The sequence below is a fragment of the Anser cygnoides genome, chromosome Z (assembly GCF_040182565.1).
Source record: "Anser cygnoides isolate HZ-2024a breed goose chromosome Z, Taihu_goose_T2T_genome, whole genome shotgun sequence".
NCBI classification, from domain to species: Eukaryota; Metazoa; Chordata; class Aves; order Anseriformes; family Anatidae; genus Anser; species Anser cygnoides.
In genome coordinates, this window is record NC_089912.1 from 71,238,025 (window position 1) to 71,258,784 (window position 20,760).

Consider the following 20,760-nt stretch of genomic DNA (forward strand, 5'->3'; position numbering starts at 1 on the left):
CTCATGACTTAATAAGCTACGTAACTCAGCCTGTGGTACCTAGGCCTACTGTGGTACCTTCCAGAGTTACAGAGCTCCAGACGACCTCTAAAGGACCCTTCCAACTGACCTATGCTATTCTACGCTTCTGCTACCACTTGCTGGCCTGAAGAAGACATAGCTATTCAGTACAAGCATTAATTTCAACAGAATCCTGCAGACAACTAGACAAAAGCCTGCTGGTTATGATGTAATTCTGGGAGATTGGAGGTACACTTTTAAAAGTCTTTCTACCTGAAATGGAACACCAATTTATAATTCTGAATTTGAAGAGGCTGGGCGCCTTATTAGTCTGCTAACAAAGTAATATGTATTACCTTCTCTGTCAACAGTCCACTGTTTCTATATAACTCACAAGAAAGTGTCAGACTCTGGCCTGGAGGTAGCTAGAGATGCTTATTTGTCTGTGTCATGCACTAAGACACCTAGGCTTCAAAAAGACATGGGATTTCAGACTCAACATCCCATGTTCTTGACATTATCTTACTTCTGGAAAACCCAAATTGATTAATAAAACCCAGTATAGGCTTCTGTATGAAACCCAGTATTGTGTCTTACCAGAGAGACTTAACCATCAAGATTAAAACATCACAGGGTTTCAGATCACAAAAACAAATTATTCACAGGGAAGGGCAAGTGGAGTAGTGTGATTTAGGTTACAGGTTTCAGTAGTTAAAAATTATTGTAGTACCTTTGAAACAAAGAGTTATAACAATCTACAGGAACTGGAATCCCCACAGGCACCTGGTTTGCAACATCCTCTAAAAAGTGGCAATGTGTTGCTCACTATAGAGGGACTGTTGCAAACTTGTAATTTGTCTTAAAATCACATAGTTGTTTTTTCGTCTGTTTGTTTGTTTAAAAAATGGCAATCACTGCAAGAGCTGAAGTTTCTGCACTACAGGGTTCTTGTACAGAAGTTTCTTGTGTGTGCTCAGGTTTTATTCATTTGTTTGGTTTTGGTTGGTTGGTTGATTGGTTGGTTGGTTTCGTTTTTCCTAGATCTACGCCATTAAACATATATTGGCATCAGGATCAGGCTCATGTTTCTGTAAAAGCAAATCTATTTATTTTTTTCCTGATCAGGAAGATTAAAGGAAAACCTGGGCAGTGTTCTGTATTTAAATGTTGGTTTTCACCTAGCTGAACAAAATAAAAGAAATTGAAGAGGATTGTGTGTATGCAACAGGGAAAAGGGGAAGAGTTAAAGTTTCTAACTCTACTGGAGTAGAAAGAAAGAAAATAGAATAAACCTGAGACTTTACGACAGGGATACTGCAGTCGCACATAACTTTTTTTCTGCAAACATACAATAATAAGTAATTATTATACAGCCCAGCTATGAATGCAACAAATGCAATGCAATACAGCATAAAAATCTTTAGACAGATTATTTTTTTGAGAAATTATCATCTACCAGATAATCTTCCTCTGCAGCACCCTCACAGTTAGTACATTATTCTTTTATGAAGTTTCATAATTGGACTCTATCAGAAGAATAAATAATAATGATTATGCAACATACCATAAACAGCACTTAAAAAGACACTAATGATTAAGAAGCTGTAATAAGAAGATATACAAGTGGAGTGCAGAAAGCCCAAGGTAATAATAAGAATCAATTGATCCTCTGTCTCTAAAACGTGGCCTCCTTTCAAATATATTAGCTGATAAGTTACATGTACCTTTAGCAAAATAAACTTTAAAACATACTGTAGTGTCTAGTTCAACACCTTGATTTTGTACAATAAAATATGAATTTATTTCTTTCACCTCCCCCACATGAAATTACCAGTTCTATTCCCTGCAGACTCAATGCCATAGCTCCAATGGCTTCAGTGCTGCAGAAAAATGTGTCAGCACAAAAAAAGGATGAAATAACCAGGTAAGAGAGAGTATCATGATTTTTAACTAATTCAGTTGAATTAGTTAAACAGTCTTGTGTGTTTCTAGCCTTATTTGTAGCTTTGAAGAAACATATATTCATGTTAAAGCCTGGTCATTTATAACAGAGCTCAAAGATATACTGTTGGCATAATAAATAAGTAAATAAGCAAGCAGAAAATTAAAATCATGTTGCAAGAGAAAACTGTGAATTAGGATTTAAATAAAGTTTTTTTTTTGTAAGAAGCTGATACAAAAGAAATTGAAATGTCACAGAAAATTATGAAAGGTACAGGTATCCTCTGCAAAAATCATAAATACTATTTTAATATAAAGATCCTTTTACATGAGTATAAAATGACAATCATAAAATAAAGAGGTTGGTGGCAGATTTGTAACAGTAAGTGATAAATTCATTCCTTTCTGTTCGAAGATCATCACGTGCAAAGAAGTTAAATGAATAAAAAGTTATAAAGAAGTTGAAATGGTTGTGTTGTTGTGATACAGACAGTTTTGATCAAGATAAGCTCTATAAACTTAGAATGAATATTGAAAAAAAATGTGCCCTGAGAAAATGCAGAAAAGAAAGGCAGCATGATAAAGGATGTGAGACACTTTAAATCTGTTAAGTAGGAAAATCAGATTATTTTATTTTGCAAAGAATACAGATTTTATATTAATTTGTTTCATGAATGCTCTATGATTATTGGAATATATAAGAAAGACAAACTAAGAAGACATAAAAGATTGCAGAGAATAAATTTAACACAGCACACAAAGGGCATTTTCCATAATGCTTCCTAACAACATTAATTAAAGTAGCACAAGCTGCAAGACAAAAATTTCATGAAGACCTCTTTGCACAGTAAAAAGGATTTTTGGCACATTTGTACCACTGGTTAATACAGATGGAGCAGAAGCATGGGCATTCTCCAAGTATATCAAGTATTGGCTAAAAGCTGAGCTGTAAAACATGAAAAGATTTATGCATAGAGTATTGCTGGAACTATAACAAATCCTGCAACATCTTAGTTCTGGTACTTGAATAAGGAGCCCCTGAGTATCTCAGACATAATAAAAATAAGACTACAGCTCCACAAGTTCTGCCAAGTGAATTCTAACATGCTCTTAGAATCAGATAGGAAAAAATGGAGACTATGAAAATGAACAACAGGATAATCAAGGTGAAAGACATCTTGGAGACTGTGAATAAGCAAGCATAAGAAAAAAATGCAAATGTAAATATCACTAATTTCCAGCTCAATGTAAACTATCAAAGATGATAATAAGAGCTTTCAATGCTAAATCTTCACTTAGAAGCCATACGAACAAGCTCTGTACCATTTTCTAAGTAGCACAGAATATAGTGTAATAGCAACAGTGAACATTGCAGAAACACGTTACGTCTCTCTTAGAATTATTGATGCTAACATACTATTCCTTTAATGGAAGTAAGTTAAAGCATGCTTTTGGCTATTTGATGTCAAAGTCATTGCTCATTGCACCCTTGTGCTACAGGAAGTGAAAAATTGTTCATATCCTCTATAAGAATGGAAGAGAAATTTCACGGAAAATTAGTTCTATGTACACCACAGCCGCATTATATAGAAGACCATCTACATTTGAGACTATTTTTAAAGCTTTGGTTCCTGTTCCATTATTCCTCACCTTTGAGACAGAATGCATTTCCACTGTTTTGTTTTATTATTATTATTATTATTGTGCAAATAACACCCCCATAAAGGTAGAAGTGGGTCTTTCTGATTGTTTTTTTTTTCCTGTCTTTTCAGACTCCAGTTCTTCAGAGTCTGTAATATAATTTACTTCTTTGAACGTGCACAAGTTAGTAGGCAATGCTAGCTCAGTCCTGCAGTTCGTTTCTAGTGTCTTGCTTTTTGACATTGCCTAATGCAAGATGTGTAGGAGACCATGACAACCCCACCAAAAAAATAATAATAACAAGAAAGCTAGAAGAAATTAGGAATAACTTTATATCAGGAACATTTTGTCAAGAAGTCTGACTCTCCATCATGAGGTACATTCCCCACATATGTACCAAATATTATGTATAGTTAGCTCAAACATGTTTGAAATGGTTATTTTAATCCGTGTATAAGTTCTTACTCTCCCTGTTTTGTCCTCTGGAGTGTTTAAGTACATCACATACAGAAACCCTTCACAGTGATTTGAAAGCAAGCTCATCTCCTCCATTATACTAGTTGAAGTATAGTGATACAAAGGGAATAGAAAGATTTGTTTCCAAAATACAATACAGGAAGTTACTGCCTTCTTTGAAACTAGAGTAAAATTCACAGAAATAATACCACTCACTTGGAAAAACATGAAATCACACATTTTTCTGAGTCTTTTTTTTTTTTTTTTGAATGCCACTTTGGTTTCCTTCAATTTTATGCATAAAACTTCCAACTGGAAAAATGTGTGTAGTCTTTTAAATTGAGAACAACAGAGCTAAGATCCCCATTATTCAGCAAAAGTTACACATGTGCTTAATTTCATCAACTTTGAGTAGTCCCTCTGTGGTAATGAAATATATTTTAAAATGTGTAAAGGCAACCATGTGCATAAATTATTGTTGAAAGAGGGCCTTTGCTCTTAAACCCAGGTTTGAAATTGTGCACTATTTTCTAAAATCTGCATTTCCACAGACCTACAAGTAAAAGTACACTCAATGTGTTCCTTAAAATATAAGAGAGAAGTTGGAAGACGTCTGTAACTATTGCAGTGATGATTAACAGCTGTAGTTTATTAGCCACAGAGGAACTTAGAAAACTTCCACAAACTTCCACTTATTCACCACATTCTTTGCTCTTTGCAATTCAAAGAAAATAAGTGTTATTTCTAGTAGCACCAAGATCCCCAAATCCTTAGAGTATTTTGACCTTTTTTTTTTTTTTTTTTTGATCAAAGGACCTTAGCTCCTCCTGTTCTATAAGCAACAACATGATTTTTCAGCAGGTCTCAAGATGGGAACCGAGACTGGTGAAGGTATATGTCACTTCACCTGACCATCACTCTGGTAAATACAAAAAAAAAAGAAATAATAATAATAAATAAAATAAAGTCCTGCAAGCTGGTCTTTTGCTGAGTGTTTAATGAACTCTGAAAACCCCTACCCACAGGCTGGAACCTGGCTGATTATTACCTTTGCGATTTATTAGTGAAGTCATTCAGGGGGCATGGAGGGGGAAGATGCCATGCAAATATGTTCGGTAGATGAGGGCAAAGGCTGTTGTCCGGTATTTCCTCTCTGCAACGTGCAGGGGAGACGGGAAGACTTGGGAAAATCGTTCTCTGCCTGAAGGGTTGGTTACTGCACCTCCACAGCCGCAGAGAACGGGGAGAGGGTGGCTGTCTTCCTCCTACAAGCAAACTACCAGCCGTAGAGTGCATTTTTAAGAGGTGATGTAAGAGAAATTAAACTCGGCTAGCCAAACACAACCCCTACCTCAACGATGTTTTTCTCCTGCTGAGAACGGGCACAGAGCACGCCCAGCTCTCTCCTGCCCTACCGGGAGGGGGGCTGGCCGGTGGGAGAAACTTACTAATTAATTACGAGCGGGCAGATGCCCCTTTAAGGTCTGCTCCGCTCTCCGGAGGCTGTAGCCGGAGGCTTAGAGGGGGGCAGGTTTGGCTTTATTTGTACATCTTAGCACGGGGCGAGCTCCGTGCGGGGGGTTTCCAAGGCTCGGAGGTCTTGGGGGGTGGGTGGGAGGAAGGCGGCGCGCGGTGGGGGGGAGGAGAGGCGAAATTCCTCCTGATGCGAAGAAAAAACGTAAAGACCGAATAACAAACAGGAAATGCCTGACTCGGCTGCGAGGCGGGCGGGAGGCGCAGAGCGCCCGGCTCCCTCCACTCGCCCTGCAGGCACCGCCGGCGGCCGGACCGCTCCTGCCGCCCCGGCCCCGGCCCCGGCCCCGGGCTCCCGGCCCCCGGCTCCAGGCATGGCCGCCTCCTGCTGGATGCTGACAGGTGAGGAAAGCACCCCCGGCTCCCGCTTGGAGAAGCCAGGTCCCGAAAGCGGTTCTCCTCTCTCCGGGAGGGGAGTGAAACCCTTGGGGGCTGGCGGCCCCGGGGACCGCGTGTCCCCCTCCCCAGTCCCCCGGCATCCCCTTGCCCTACAGCTCTCCTGTAGGATGGTGGGGGAGCTCTTCGGTGTGTTTGTCCGGCAGCTTCCATCCCTAAAAACAGTCCTAACTCCGTGGGGTGGGGGGGGTTGTACTGCTAGAGCAGGATGAATGGGTGAGAAGTACCGTAACTGGCGCTGGCGTGGGGAAAAGAGGTGTACCTTGCAACTCTTTTAATTAGGGGAGCTCTTCCTCCTAATTTCGGATGTTCTGAGTGGTAAAAGGGGAAGTAAGGAAACGGTTAACTACCCGGCTAACTTCTGAAACATGAGTTCATCCAGAGTTAAAATATGTAATACTGCCTTTTAGGGTTTCATTTATTGTTAGGAGTTTATTTTCTTTTTTAATAAAACAAATAGGGCAAGTACCATTCCCCCGCCCACGGCAAGTCAGTGTGTAGTAATGCTTTGGATCTGAAATCAGGGGAATCCAAAAGAGTGGGCAAGAGGTTAAGGCAACGCTGGGATTCACATATTTGCAAACTTTGATGCTGAGCTTCCCCAGCAGCTCTTGAGCTAGCAACTAGCAGACAGTGAACCTGAGTCAGTACAGAGGAAGAAATCAATTTCATAAGAATCATTAGAATGCAGGCAACAGCAAGTGGGGAAAAGGCAAGACAAGGGTTTTTTTCCTCTTAACGTTGCTTATTGTGCAAGCACAGCATGAGCATGTGAAAATCTGAATGTAGTATTTGGTGTGTCCTATCTAGCCCTTGTTCATGGGTGTCTTTATTGCTCTTATTACAGAACAGTATTCTCCAAAATATGTTTTTGTTTGTGTTCCTTTACAGAGGGTGGGCTCTGTAAAGTGGCAAGAATTTGGTGTGCCACAAGTTCTTTTTCAGGCTTGCAAAATTGTCACTGGTAATACCAACAGATAATTTACCATAAAGAAAAAAAAAATGTGTCAGATAGGAACACATCTCTAGCATTGATCCTGTCCAAATCTGTCAGAAGCTTACTCATATAAATATATGAGTAAAAAAAGTTGGTGTGAAAGAGAAAACACTTAAAAATAAGAGGAGGCACTACAGATATCAGGAACAGGATTCAAATTGCCTTAGATAAATAAGAGAAAGTCATATATAAACAGGCCAATATCATAAAAATATGGACAAGTAGATTTAGAATTACAGTGGAATAAAAATAAATACAAATTAATTACATGCTTCTCTTTCTTAGGAAAAAATAAATCAAATACATGCAGTAGCAGTCAAAACCAAACTAGAATAAAGTGCATAGAGGTGTATGTTTGTATATCTATACTTTTTTTTTTTTTTTAATTCATCTTGGTATTGGTGAGGCTTCTGAGAATCCAGAGGTACAGAAAGTCAGAGAGAAATGCAAACAGGCAAGAGCGCACAGAGAAGCAACAAGCCTGATAGGAGTTGAGGAAATGCAGGCGATGAAAAAAGACTGAAGAAATTAGGCTTGCTTATGTAGGACAGAGATGGGCAAACTGTTGAGTGTTTCAAATACAGATTTTTACTATTACCTGAGAACATTTTTCCAAATGTCAATGTTTTGTTTTATGAGAGTACACGCTCTATAAACCAACATATCCCATATAGAAAGTCCAATATAAAGTGTTTAATGAACGTCCAATGAAGGACAAGAGAAAATCAAGGTAATTCACTGGACAAAAAATTTAAGGAATGTTCAAAATAACTTTCTTACTCACCAGATAATGAATCACTAGAACAGACTACTTTAAAAAACTACCTATTCACCTTCACTAGAAGTCTTGATGAAGTTGGGTAAACATGGTAAGGGATGTTTAAAAGTTTATTTTCACCACAGTTTTTTTCACCTTTGACCTCAGTGTAATTGGTTTGACTAGGGATCTGCTGAAGCTTCCTCCAGTCCTACTCAAAAGAAGAGGAAGAAATCTAGCCAGAGGGGCTCCATTACTTTTTAACACTTCTTGAACTATATTTTTATGCTTAGCTTGCTCCTTCCTGCAATTCTTTCTCCCCTTGTTGGTGATGATCGTGTCTTTTGTATTAAGTAAGTACTCATCTTTATTATAGAAAATAGTAATAAATCATGAAGACAGAACTTTAGAACTTCCTTTTTCATAGAAAAGGAAACTGTCTCTGTCCAGAGTCTGTATAAACATAGAGCGAGAGGAAAGAATGAAAACAGATTTGCTCTCTACCTTTATCTCTCTTGCAGCAGTAACATCCAAAATCTCTCAGCAGAGTTCCCCCTATTTCAGATTCTTTCCCACTGTTTTTTCTTATCTAGGACTCCAATGTGTTTGCATGATTCCAGCTATAACAGAAGGGGTGGGGGGAGGGGGAAGGTTCCAGTTGCTAAAAAGATCACCTCTCCTTATCTAAAATACAGCCCTTCTTCATAAAGCAGCTGATCAAGACTGGAAGATGTAGGGCTGTCTTGTTTTTCAAAACAACAACATTACAAAAAAACAGGACGGCTCTAAAACCTCTGTGAATACCTGCTATCACCATTCTTGTCCTGTACCATGCTTAGAAAGTTCTGAAAATGGGTGATAAATTCCTGCAATTATTAGCATCTCATTTTTAAGTGATAAATTGCATGAATTCTCAGATTCTTCACCTAGTCTTAGTCTTTTACCGAGACTGGAACATACAATGTCATTTAAAACTTTTATGTTAAAGTTACAAATATTTTCTTGGTTTGACTCTACCAAGGTCAAGTTCACATCTCTCTCTGACATTAACAAAATTAGTATGAACTTGCAAACATATGATTCGTAATTTTTTTGAGATGTCATTTTTCTACTGCTCATTCTGTGACATTCAAACACAACAATACCCACTGGTCACTTATTTTACCAGAGCAGGCAAAGCACCATCATCTAGTAGATGTTTTCCTTTATAAGGTGACAGTGTTTTTGCTAATTATGAATAACATTTAAGTCTACTGTTGCCACTAAATATTTGTGGATACTGCTTTTGTTCATAACTGTATAAAGTCTCATCGTTACTTGTTTGAGAAAAGACTCAAGTGAATCTCAAAATGTCTCTACCACAACAATTCAACATGTTGAGTAGCAACCCTTGAATTTTTGAATGTTGGCTTGTTGTGTGTTTTTTTTATGCAGCAACTGTATGTATGCTTAGCAGCAAGTCACCTGCCTGAATGAGGTAAACACTTATTTTCTATTAGTACTGGATGCCAACTTGCAACCCTTCAGTGAAATACATAGTATCTGCAAGGATGTGAGGCTTCTTATTAAAATTTGACTGGAACGAACAACCGGAGAAAAGTTCATAAACAACATCCAAAGAAGAAAAATATTAATGTGGAAGGCTAATATGCACTATAGCTAATTATATTTAAAGAATGGCATAAGGTCTACCACCACAATTTTATAATCACAAAGAAGATAGACAAGAAAACTCACCCTAAATGCACCATGCAGTATCTGCATAGACAAGTAAAAGGAACTCCTGAGGGAAAACTAAATACATTCTTTCTACCTAAGCCACAAAACGTTAATACAAAATTATGAGTACACACAAGCCCAAATTAAACAAATAATTATGCGTGTGCTTATGTTATATTCCCTTGGGTGGTCCAGTTTCCTTCTGTGAAACTATTCATGCTAACAGAGTTAAGCATGTGTACTCACAGGAAGAAAGTCTGAGGTCTCACAAATAAATCCTCTTATGTAATATCTGATAAAATTGTTTTTACATCAGTATCAAGATTAGAAACACTAAATGCATGTTACTGGGCCAAATCTGAGTTCAGTGTCCTGTTTCACCAGTGGCCAGTGCTAGATATTTGAGAGAAATTTATATTATTTACATAAATTACATCATAATGGGAGATAAGGGATGATTTTTTGCTCACTCTAGCCTTGTATCTCATTAAATTGAAAGTCCAAAGCCTTTCACATTTTTTCTTAAAAAAAAAAAAACTTCCTGTTAATAAATTCACATTTGCCACCTTCTCATCTCTAAGAGAATGATCTTTTGCTTCTCCAGTTATGACTGACCATATATACACATCAGTGAGTTGCAAAAATTTCTTTGTCTGTTCCAGTTGCGCGGAGTCACTTATCATGGCATATTAATTTGTCTACTTTCTCAGATATTTTCATTATTCCCGAACTTTATTCATACCGGCATTCTTCCCAATCTTTATTCACACAAGCATTCTTCTATTTTCCATTATTTTTCTGTCATTCTTTCTAAATTTGCACCATGCTTTCTAAAGCAGTGTTCAGTACCACACACAATTTCAAAATAAGGAGCAGAATTTACATCATGGCATTATCACTTTTATGTTAGTTGTCATTTGTTAAATTTGTCTATGCTGCACATTGAGTTGTCTAGTTGTCAGGTCCCTTTTCTGTGCAAGGATCACTGAACTAATCCACGTTATCTTGATAGTTTACAGGGGGTTTCCATTGCGTATTACTTATGTGTTAACATCAGATTTCATATGAAACATGCTGCCTCTGACGCTTCTCTCAGACTATCTTACTCTGACTGAAACCACCAGAAGGTTCAGAAAGCAGCTCAAGTTTTCGTACATGTTGAAGTGTAACTGAAGCTAGAATGTGTGAAAAGATAGCGTAAGCTTAACCCAAACCTCTAAGCTGAAGCTCTTTTTAAGAGCAATGTCGAAACAAGTTTGTGTTCTGGTGTTGCCTTGGACTGATTTTCATATAAATGCTGTCTCCCCAGCCTTTTATGCACCAACAGGTGACAACACTGCCTGTTCTCTTTAAGTGTGGCTTTTTTAAGTACCAAGTACACTTACCACAGCGAGGAAACGGGCTATCTATTTAGCTGTACTTTCCTCACCTCCCTCATCTGTGCCCACGAAGTCCCCACCCCACATTGCCACAACGACTTCGTTGTTGCTATTGTTGTGGTTTTTCAGCCTCCTAAGCGCGATGCACCGCGATGGGGGCGCTTGAATCGTTCTCTGTAAAGACCTAGAGGGGGAAAGGATCGGCGGGGGGGGCCACGACGGGTCCAGCGAGAGGCGACAAACGCCGCCCCGCACCCCGCTCGCCCTTCAGCCCTGAAGGCGGGCGTTCGCCCCCGGCAGCGCCCCCTCGCCTGCGGCCCGTTGCCCACCCATCCATCCCCTGTGCGCGTGCGCCATCTGTACGGGAATTACTGGCGAGTGACGGCGTTGCACATGCGCGTCGGGCGGACGGCTCCCGTCCTGCCGGCGCCATTTAGGACGGAGCCGGCGCAGGCGCCCGTAGGTGGTGTTTGCGCTGCGCATGCGCACGGGGTGAAGTGAGGCGAGGGGCCGGGGCTGGGGTGGTCTGGTGTCGCCGGGGTAGAACTCGAGGGACCCGGTGTGGGCCTCCGGCCGCCCGGGGAAGGCCTCCAGGGGACCGAGCAGGCCTGCAGCCGCCCGCGGTGTGCCTCCAGCCGCCCGTGAGCCCGCGGGTCCCGGCGCCGGGCCGTCTGTCCGCCGCAGCTGAAGGGAAGCCGCGTGTCGCGTTGGCGCCGTCAGGATGAAGCTGGTGAGGAAGGACCTGGAGAAGGACAACGCAGGGCAGGTGACGCTGATCCCCGAGGAGCCCGAGGACATGTGGCACACCTACAACCTGCTGCAGGTGGGGGACAGCCTGCGGGCCTCCACCATCCGCAAGGTGCAGACCGAGTCGGCCACGGGCAGCGTGGGCAGCAATCGGATCCGCACCACCCTCACCCTCTGCGTAGAGGCCATCGACTTTGACTCTCAGGCCTGCCAGCTGCGGGTCAAGGGCACCAATATCCAGGAGAACGAGTATGTCAAGATGGGGGCCTACCACACCATCGAGCTGGAGCCCAACCGGCAGTTCACGCTGGCAAAGAAGCAGTGGGACAGTGTGGTGCTGGAGCGCATTGAGCAAGCCTGCGACCCTGCCTGGAGCGCGGACGTGGCAGCTGTTGTCATGCAGGAGGGACTGGCGCACGTGTGTCTCGTTACCCCCAGCATGACCCTCACCCGCGCAAAGGTGGAGGTGAACATCCCCCGCAAGCGGAAAGGGAACTGCAGTCAGCACGACCGGGCCCTGGAGAGGTTTTACGAACAGGTGGTGCAGGCCATCCAGCGACACATCAACTTTGAGGTGGTGAAGTGCGTACTGGTGGCCAGCCCAGGCTTTGTGCGGGAGCAGTTTTGTGACTATATGTTCCAGCAGGCGGTCAAGACTGACAACAAGCTTCTGCTGGAGAACAGGTCCAAGTTCCTACAGGTAAGGAGCCATATTGTCTCTCAAATACCTACAAAGTGGTTTAAGAGCTGTATGTGGTAACAGAAGGAGAATTAGAAGGATGATGGGGAAATAACTGACTTAGAATGTTCTGACAAAGTTATTTTTTCTTCTAAGGAAATTATTTTCATGCTTCTCAAATTATATATATAAGGGAGTTATCCGAGAAATAGGGATGTTTCTTTACTAGGATTCCTTAAAGTGAAGTAGAAAAAATATTAAATATTTTAAACTAACTACAAATATATATTAAATATTCAGTTGAAGGTGAAATGCAAATTGAAAAACAGTTTAACTGTGTTAGTCTACCATACTGTGTAACATCATGTTTAATAACAGCTTTCTAAAGCTTTTTAAAGAGGAAAAGAAGTACCTGGATGTGGTATAGGTTAGCTAATGTTGCTGTTAGTTTTGTAATAAATAGATAATATTATAGTCTGTATAATCTTTTCATCCTTCATTGGTTGGTTGCTTTTTTTTTTTTATCCTTCCACTGAATTTAGAGCAGACATGTAAAATGGGGGTCCTGTGCTTAATCATCACAAAACTTAGGAGTCTGAAATTGCACAAAGTAGTCTTTTGCATTTATAGAAAAATGATGATAATGTGTGAAAGGTTTTAATGTACTTCACACAGTTTTACAACCATAGGAATATGCAGTTATGCAAGACTTGGTGCTTTTGCAAGATTGAAGAATGTTAAGAGGGCTTCTTCTTGAATGCTTTAAAATGAGGAGGCTGAAGTTTCTCAGTGGTTTCAGGTGCTCCTACCTAGGGTACTGCCTACAGCATCCTGCTAATTTAAGGCAGTCTTTGAAGAAGAGAAGCATCTTTCCTACACTTAAAATACAGTTTAAGGCATTTGTGTTAGTCTTTGGTCTGCAGGAGAGAAGCTCTTGTAAGAAAAGAGTCAAGTAGGTTTCAAGGAAGAGCCAAATCAATTATGAGCAAGATAAATGTGTGTATTGGAAGCTGTGATTGGTTAATCAAGAAAATGGTATGCTTTATTAAAGAATACAATCTTTGTTTTCTCTAGGTGCACTCATCGTCAGGACATAAGTACGCACTGAAGGAGGCCCTTTGTGACCCAGCTGTAACTAGCCGTCTCTCTGACACTAAGGCAGCGGGTGAAGTCAAAGCATTAGATGACTTCTACAAAATGCTGCAGCATGAGCCTGACAGGGCTTTTTACGGTTTAAAACATGTAGAGAAGGCCAATGAAGCCATGGCCATTGATACCTTGCTGATCAGTGATGAGCTTTTCCGGCACCAGGATGTGGCTACACGTGCCCGTTATGTTAAATTGGTAGATAGTGTACGGGACAACATGGGCACGGTGCGCATTTTCTCCAGCCTTCATGTGTCTGGTGAGCAGCTTGGCCAGCTGACAGGGGTGGCAGCCATCCTGCGATTTCCTGTTGCTGAGCTCTCTGACCAGGAAGATGAATCTAGCTCTGAAGAGGATTGATAACAGTGACTTTATTCCACAGTTTATTTCTAAGTCACGTTGAAATGACATTAAAGGCTCTCCCTTCTGAAATCATGCGTGCAAACATACCATGACATTTAATTTAAATTTTTGATAGTATTTCTTATAATACATAGCTCTGCTCACCGCACTAATGGATAACTGTTCTATGGTAATGGTTTTGAGTATGCTGTGGAGTGGAGCTGTTTTGCAACTTAAACTGCGGGCCTCCAGCAGGACAAGAAACTGATCTGTGTTCCAAAAGCTGCTCATTCTGCATGTTAAGGCAGACTGGAAGCTTAATGTTTTGGAATGTGTATGAAAAGATAATAAACTAAGAGGGAGAAAATTATGTCAGACTGTCTTTATTTCTGTTCAAATGCTTGAAAGCAATATTACAAATACAAACTTCTTAATGCAAGACTTAGCAAAACTATAGTTGGTCTTCTTAGGAACTCACTTGCCACATCTTAGTGTCAACCCCACTACTCTCTATCCTTCTTCATATCTGTTAGGTGTTTCTTAAAGTGTATGAATCCAACTGGTTAATATTTCAGTGAAATATTCGAAGAAATCTTTCAGAAACCAGACCATTCAAACTAATGATTTCTTCCTTAATGTGATAGTAGATGCACGGCAGATGGTGAAGCTCAGTGTGTCCATTTCAGTTCCCTCTTTGAATGCTCTTATCCTGGGAAATTGTCCTGAGGGCTGACAAGGTATGTATGCTATCAGTGGCATGGTTCATGGCATATGAATTGGCATGGAGGTTAAGTATCCAGTTCTGTGAAGCCATATGAATATGATTAAGGCTCACAAAATTAAGTCCCTAGTTTCCATTAGGAATCTTCTGACTACTACTACTATAAATAGTTTCATAATCTGTTATTTGTCTACCTGTTGCCTATTTCAAAACATTTATAATATAGAAGTAAAGATTACAAATTTACAAATAGAACTTGGCTTAAGACAATGACAACTCTAAAAATCAAAATTGCTTTTCAAATTATTTATTTGATCTGTTGAAAGTGCTGAGAGCCATAGTAAGTTTTATTTCTTCCTGGGACAAAAAAATCTTATGCTGAGGAAGTACAAACTCCTTTCAGATTCTGACATGTATGAATATGCAAGAATGAACCTAGGGAATTGTTTGTTCAGTTTAAGCTAACGTGTGATGGTGCAGGTTGTGGGTGTAAACAAGCATTCCTTGTTAAAATGTGGCAGAGGAGAATGGAACAGGAGAGACTGGCAAAAAAACATTTAGGAAAAACACTGATGTTCTGTGGGTTGATGTTTTTGATTTTTACACTGCAGTAACAACTGGAGAGTAAAACTTAAAACAGTTTGCATCAGATAATTTTACCAAAAACATTTAATGGTGCGCTCTTAATGCTGATGTGCGCCAGCTCTGTGAATTTGATATTATTTATTGCTATGTTGTATCAACTGAAACATCAGCCTAAACTCATTGATGGGGAAGTCATTTTGAGTTAAAAGCCCTCTTTCTTCTGTCTTCCCCACAGAACAGGTATTCTAAAGAATGCATGAACAGCACTCACATTAAAGCTGTACTTGAATAATACTGTGATTTTTCTCTCAAAGAGAAGCCCAATAAGAGAGTTGTTTACAGTCAGTTTATATAGATCAGCTATGTTATTTGAGCTTTATGGTTTTGTCTTGAATGATGTTGAGTGCCACACATCCTCAAATGGTCAGGTAGGCTCTTTCGTTAGGTAGGACTTTCTAAATAAAAAGCTTTTTTTTCTTTAAAAAAATCTGCCTATTTTGATTTTATACACTACCAGCTTTAAAGCACCCACATTCTTGCTACATACAAAGTTAAATGTAAAGAATACATATGGCATGTAGAAGAACGTAGCCTTCAATAAATTTTTATATTGTTTTATAGACGCTTATTTCTAAATAAAGCCAATAACTTCTCTTTTTAAGATAATCTTTTATATTATTTCCCTGCTTAAATTACTGCGAATTTGTTGCAATTGTACACTAATGCTACTTACCGTCAGATTAGTAGTACACCAGGAAATTTTAAGTTTAATTCTCAATGAACTTTAAATGACAAACCACACTGTTCCTAGACTGTGAAGTAGTTTGCTATTTTTTGGACCCAATTGGATCCAGTTATTCCATTTAAAAATGGTGAAGAGTTTTTGCTGTGTACTGTAAAAAGGTTACAATGACAATTACGTATTTGTGCCTGCACTATGGTAGTGTATCAATGACAAAAAGGGGCAACTGTTTTGCTACTTACTTGTTTTTTAAGATGTACCAGCAAGCATCTGGTAAGAAACTATATTCACGGTGATTCTTTGAATTATTTACAATTAGAATTCTACACAGACTTTACAAATTATGAATGTTTTTCTTTTTTTTTTTTTTTGCTACTGCTGTCATTGCATTAAGCCCCTGAGAGAAATATACAGCTAGTTGCCCAAATATGGAAGGGTGGGATTTTTTATTTTTTTGGGAAGCATTTTATAGTAAAATAAATATACATGCGTTCTGTAGACAAATGCATCCTGTTTCAGGAAACAGCTTAAGGGCTTAGTTTTGAAAGCAGGCTATATTCAGTAGTGCAGATGCTTGACCTGGCAAAGTTCCAGGAATGTAAGTGGCTTTTAAAATCAAAAGAATTGTGAGTAGCTGAAAAGTTGGTATCAGCAAAAGATATTTCTTTAACAAACACCTTAAATTCTGGGTATAGATAACACATACACAGGAGATACATGTTACCTGCAGTTCAGATGAGTAAGTGTTAAAGCTATGGGAAAATAATTTTCATGTATTTCGTTTTGAACTAGAAATAAAAAATGAAAATAAACATGAAATAAAACCAGTCAACAATATGTAATTTTTTCTCTTATACCATAAAGGATTTAGTAATTTCAAACAGTATCTGTTTTATTTTGATTATATTCTGACATAATTCTGTGAATTAGTAGCATGGTTTATCTTCCAGTTTTTCTGTTTTCAAAATAAATGATTATACGGTGTAGGACTTTTTAATAGTTACTGTGTTTGGTGGGAAGAAAGCTTTTAAAAGTATCATGAAATTGGCTTGAGCCTGATCCCTGCAGTGTAGTTAGCTTAAAAGATTCAAATAAACTCATTGATTTAGGTCATAGAGCATCTCTTGCAAACTCATACTCTGGAGTAGACCATAGTTTGTTTGTTATGTCCACTTTGGCATTAACGTCCAGTTATTATGTCAGGCTTGGGGGAGGGAGGAGGTTATAGGATAAAGCTTGCTACCATTAAGAGACCAAAATAATCCCACTAGTTAAAAAGTAAAATAATAAAAGGCAAATCTTCACTGAAATTGTATGCCATTTAGAAGTATTTAACCCAGGGAAGTCTTTATTTCCTTTCTTCTTTCTGTTTTCACCATTGTACACACGGTGTTTGAGCTAAATATTGGTAATAAATGATCTTGTGACCAGTATAACAGTCCTGTAGCTCTTCAGCTGAATTTGTGATGTAACGTGTGTGATGTTTTTAAAGATGTTGTGTGTAGTCTTCGGTAATTTTCATCATTTGCTACTGTTTTTGCAAAGGTTAGGGAGCCCTGAACATAAAATCTCTTACTTACCTGTTGAAAATGTCTTAGTTTAACTTCTCAGCTGCTGACATTGGTTTGTCTTTTTCTGTGAAAGTATATTGTAGCTGCTTTCTCTGACTTATTTAGTGTCTGAGCTTCTCTAATTTCTTTCTGGAAGCTGGATCATCTGTCCAGAAAATGTCAGTTTTGTAAAGGCAAGGCGGGAATAAAAGATGGAATCGTGTGCATGTTTTTTTAAATTTATTTTTTAGTCACACTGTTCACTTTATTTTGGGATTTTCTTACCTGTTAAAGAAAAGAAACCTGTTTATAAATGGAATGGATGTCTAGTTCTACAGGAGAAACAAGTTCTAAAAAGATTTGTAGTGTTTTGTCTGAAGCCACATTTGTGCAGTGCATACTCTTTATTTCTTCTACAGATGATCTATGAAAGCAGTTTTCAAAATGTGAAACTGCAATTAGATGCTCAGCAATTAGGAATCGTTTGTAACTCGGAATTCCTTCAAGGTATATTAGTAATGTGGAAAAAAAAGTGAAGAATTAACTTCAGAAACCTACTTTTTAAATATGGCAAAACTTCAGACTTGATTTCCTTTTTCTTTTGTTTTAAGATACAGCTATAATGTGTATTTGGAAGAAAGCTTTCAAAATGCAGAGCTAGGTGTGTAACTTAGGTGGCTGAGGCTGATGACAGTTTCTTCTTCCACAAACTGTGCTAATGTGGGGAATCACATAGCTCAGGGTGGTGTTCTCTCCCTTCTCAGTTCCTGTTAAATGCCTACAAGTTGTTATAATGTGACTGAATTATAACTTTCAATGTTGTTGGGTCTTACAATTTTTCTATTTGATTTGATTTTGCAGATGGTATAAATAAATAGAAACAGAGTAGTTGCAGTAGTTGATTTTGAAGTGTGTTTGGTTCTATTGTAATGGCCACAACCTGTATTTAGAGACTGCTGTGTTCAGGTTTTGTGTAGGAAAATATTTTGCAAATTTATTATACTGCTACTTTAGACCTAAGGAAATGCCTAACCTTTTGGGTCTTGTGGTTTTTGTGACAGTTCTTAATTCAGTCCCTGACATGGGTCAAGCCTGGACTTTTTCAGCCCTGGAAAGAATAAACATTGGCTGTGTAGCTTCTTGTGACAGTTGCCCAAAGAATTGCTTAATAAGCTCGATGCTCAGTCCTGCCACATATTTTTATGCTTGACTCATGTAGGGCATTGACTTTGATTTGAGGATAACTGCATGATACAGAACACGAAAAAGTGTCTGAAGTGTAACAACTAAACTGTAGTGCATATTCTCTGTAAGCTTCTGAACTTGAGTGTATTAGAAATGCAGTATAGCTTTTCTGTCAAAAACATTGTCCTAACATGTCATAGTCTAAAATGGAGTGTGAGGAAAAGATCTCTGAAACCACAGTTGTTCCGTTTTCTGAAAATAATTCTTCCTCTTGTCCTACTTGGGGGTTATACAAGAAACAGCGGGGCTGACACTGGAGAAGTACTTGCTTCCAAGTCAGTGCCTTCTGGGAAATGCAACATGCAGAAGCAGCTTTCAAACACTGCCAGCTTTTGATAGATTTTGCTGTATCAATCTCTAATTTATTGCCCTGTGTTTGGGAAATGCTATGTTCACAGCTCATGTAATTACTGTCATACTGTTCTAATAATTACTGAATGTCAAGCTATGATCCTCTGGCAAAATAGCTGTTCCATTAGACAATGTTGATTGGTTGAAACTAGTCATCCTTTTTAGGAATGTACATACCAGGGTCAATCTCTGTATTATCTCTGGTCTAAAATGGAATTTATAATCAAAGCCACCCCTAGAATAATGAAGAAAGTCTTGTGGTTAAGGAGTCAAAGAGGACTGAATGCATGAAGCTTAAGACCCTTTTCGAATGTATTGTTAGTACTAGGCTAAAGGTGCTTCCTTTTCTATAAGTATCTTTGGAAAGTACTATTCCACGTTGCATAAGTATTCCTCACTGACCCAGGTGCAAAACCTCTTGGCAATAGGAGACAATTTTTAGGTTTCTTATCTGAGTGGGATAGGAAAGTGATTTAAAGCTGGGTCTGTGCCTGTATAACACACTGCAACCACAGTCTTCATGTTTCAGAAAATAGTCCTGAAGAGGGTCCAGTGTTTCAAAAAGATTTTGGATCTGATGGCAGTCAAGCAAATCTCACTTCTGAAGACAAGCTGATAATTCCCCATCCAGCTTCAATACATATGCTTAGCTAAAAGCAGTTGTCCTACGGTTTGTTACTGAAAGCACTTCAAAAGAAGGAAATGAAACATCAAAGATACGTGAAAGTAGGTAGCTGTGTGCGTGTGTGTAAAAATGTGGTATCCTCAATGAATGTAGTTTCTTCATGGTTAAAAAAAAAAAAAGCTAACAACTGTTATCTTGTAGTTGCATTTGGTAGCTGAAGCAATGACTTTAGAACGCAGGCTTGATCTTTATCTTCAGACCTCAACATTTCCTTACAGTTGGAGGAGACTGGTAGCATATGCTACATTTAGGATATCTGATGGTTGATTATCAAATGCTCATGAGCATTTCATTCAAAGGCTTCTGAAGTTCTGAAACCTGCAGCAGGTTCTACTGAAGAGAAGTGCCTTTTCCTTTGACCTGCAGCGTTCAGACTGGTGACTTAAAGTGTTTAACACTGGTATAATCATTTTGGTTTAGGTGTAAGAGAAATTTATTAATTACATTGTTAATTATTTATCTTTTTTGTAAAGTTGCCTTAAGACCACTTCCACTCCCTTTGGTAAAGATAACTATTTTATTCCATGTAATTTATTCCTCTCCCAAGTGGAAATTGGTGTACTGCTATAGGTTAGGTAAGAGGAGCTTAAATAGACTTTTTTCTGGTTTTGGTTTGTTTAATATATTGCTGGGAGAATATCAGCTGTCTGCCAGAATGGCCAAACGTGGGGCAGCAACTGTTCTCACTCCAAGCTGGTACCTCAGGAAAATGGTGTTAAGAGGCAGAAAAGGAGCAGCTGCTTAACGAGCGAGTGTTTCCAAGTTCCGGAGCAGTGAGGAAGGATGAAAAGTTACATTTTGACAGAAAACATGAGATGCTGTGTTGGGCTTGAGACTTCTTCCCTGAAAAGAACAGCAGTGGATGTTTGGAATATCGGTAGTCATTTCCAACTGGACTATTTTATTCTTCTTTACAATGCCAGCTAATGTGATTAAGTTTTTATCCAAGGGAGAGAAGCCTTGAGCCTGGGACTAGAAATTACGATATTGAGAGCTCAAGAGAATTTGCTAATCCTGTCACTGCGTGGTCACTAAAATTTCTGTTGGGCTGGCTACAGAAAAGTCACACATGGAGTCATTGATATATCTGAGAATTGTGAAAGATGGTTTTCTTTTCATTCCCTCCTATGAACATAGCCTTTTTTTGT

At 39.1% G+C, this 20,760-nt stretch overlaps 2 protein-coding genes across 2 annotated transcripts in view; both read left to right on the plus strand.

Annotated features, from left to right (window-relative positions):
- The first annotated feature begins 5,670 nt into the window (after positions 1-5,670).
- ITGA1 (integrin subunit alpha 1) overlaps positions 5,671-20,760 on the plus strand; it is a 79,687-nt gene continuing 64,597 nt past the window's right edge. Inside the window, exon 1 of the mRNA XM_048050380.2 lies at positions 5,671-5,913. Coding sequence (XP_047906337.1) covers positions 5,742-5,913 — 172 coding nt within the window. The 5' untranslated portion in view covers positions 5,671-5,741. The remainder of the gene's footprint in view (positions 5,914-20,760) is intronic.
- Positions 5,981-14,103, plus strand: PELO (pelota mRNA surveillance and ribosome rescue factor). The gene is made up of 2 exons (XM_013180540.3): positions 5,981-12,266; positions 13,320-14,103. Exons 1-2 carry the CDS (start codon positions 11,541-11,543, stop codon positions 13,749-13,751), a joined length of 1,158 nt encoding a protein of 385 aa, XP_013035994.1. The 5' UTR covers positions 5,981-11,540; the 3' UTR covers positions 13,752-14,103.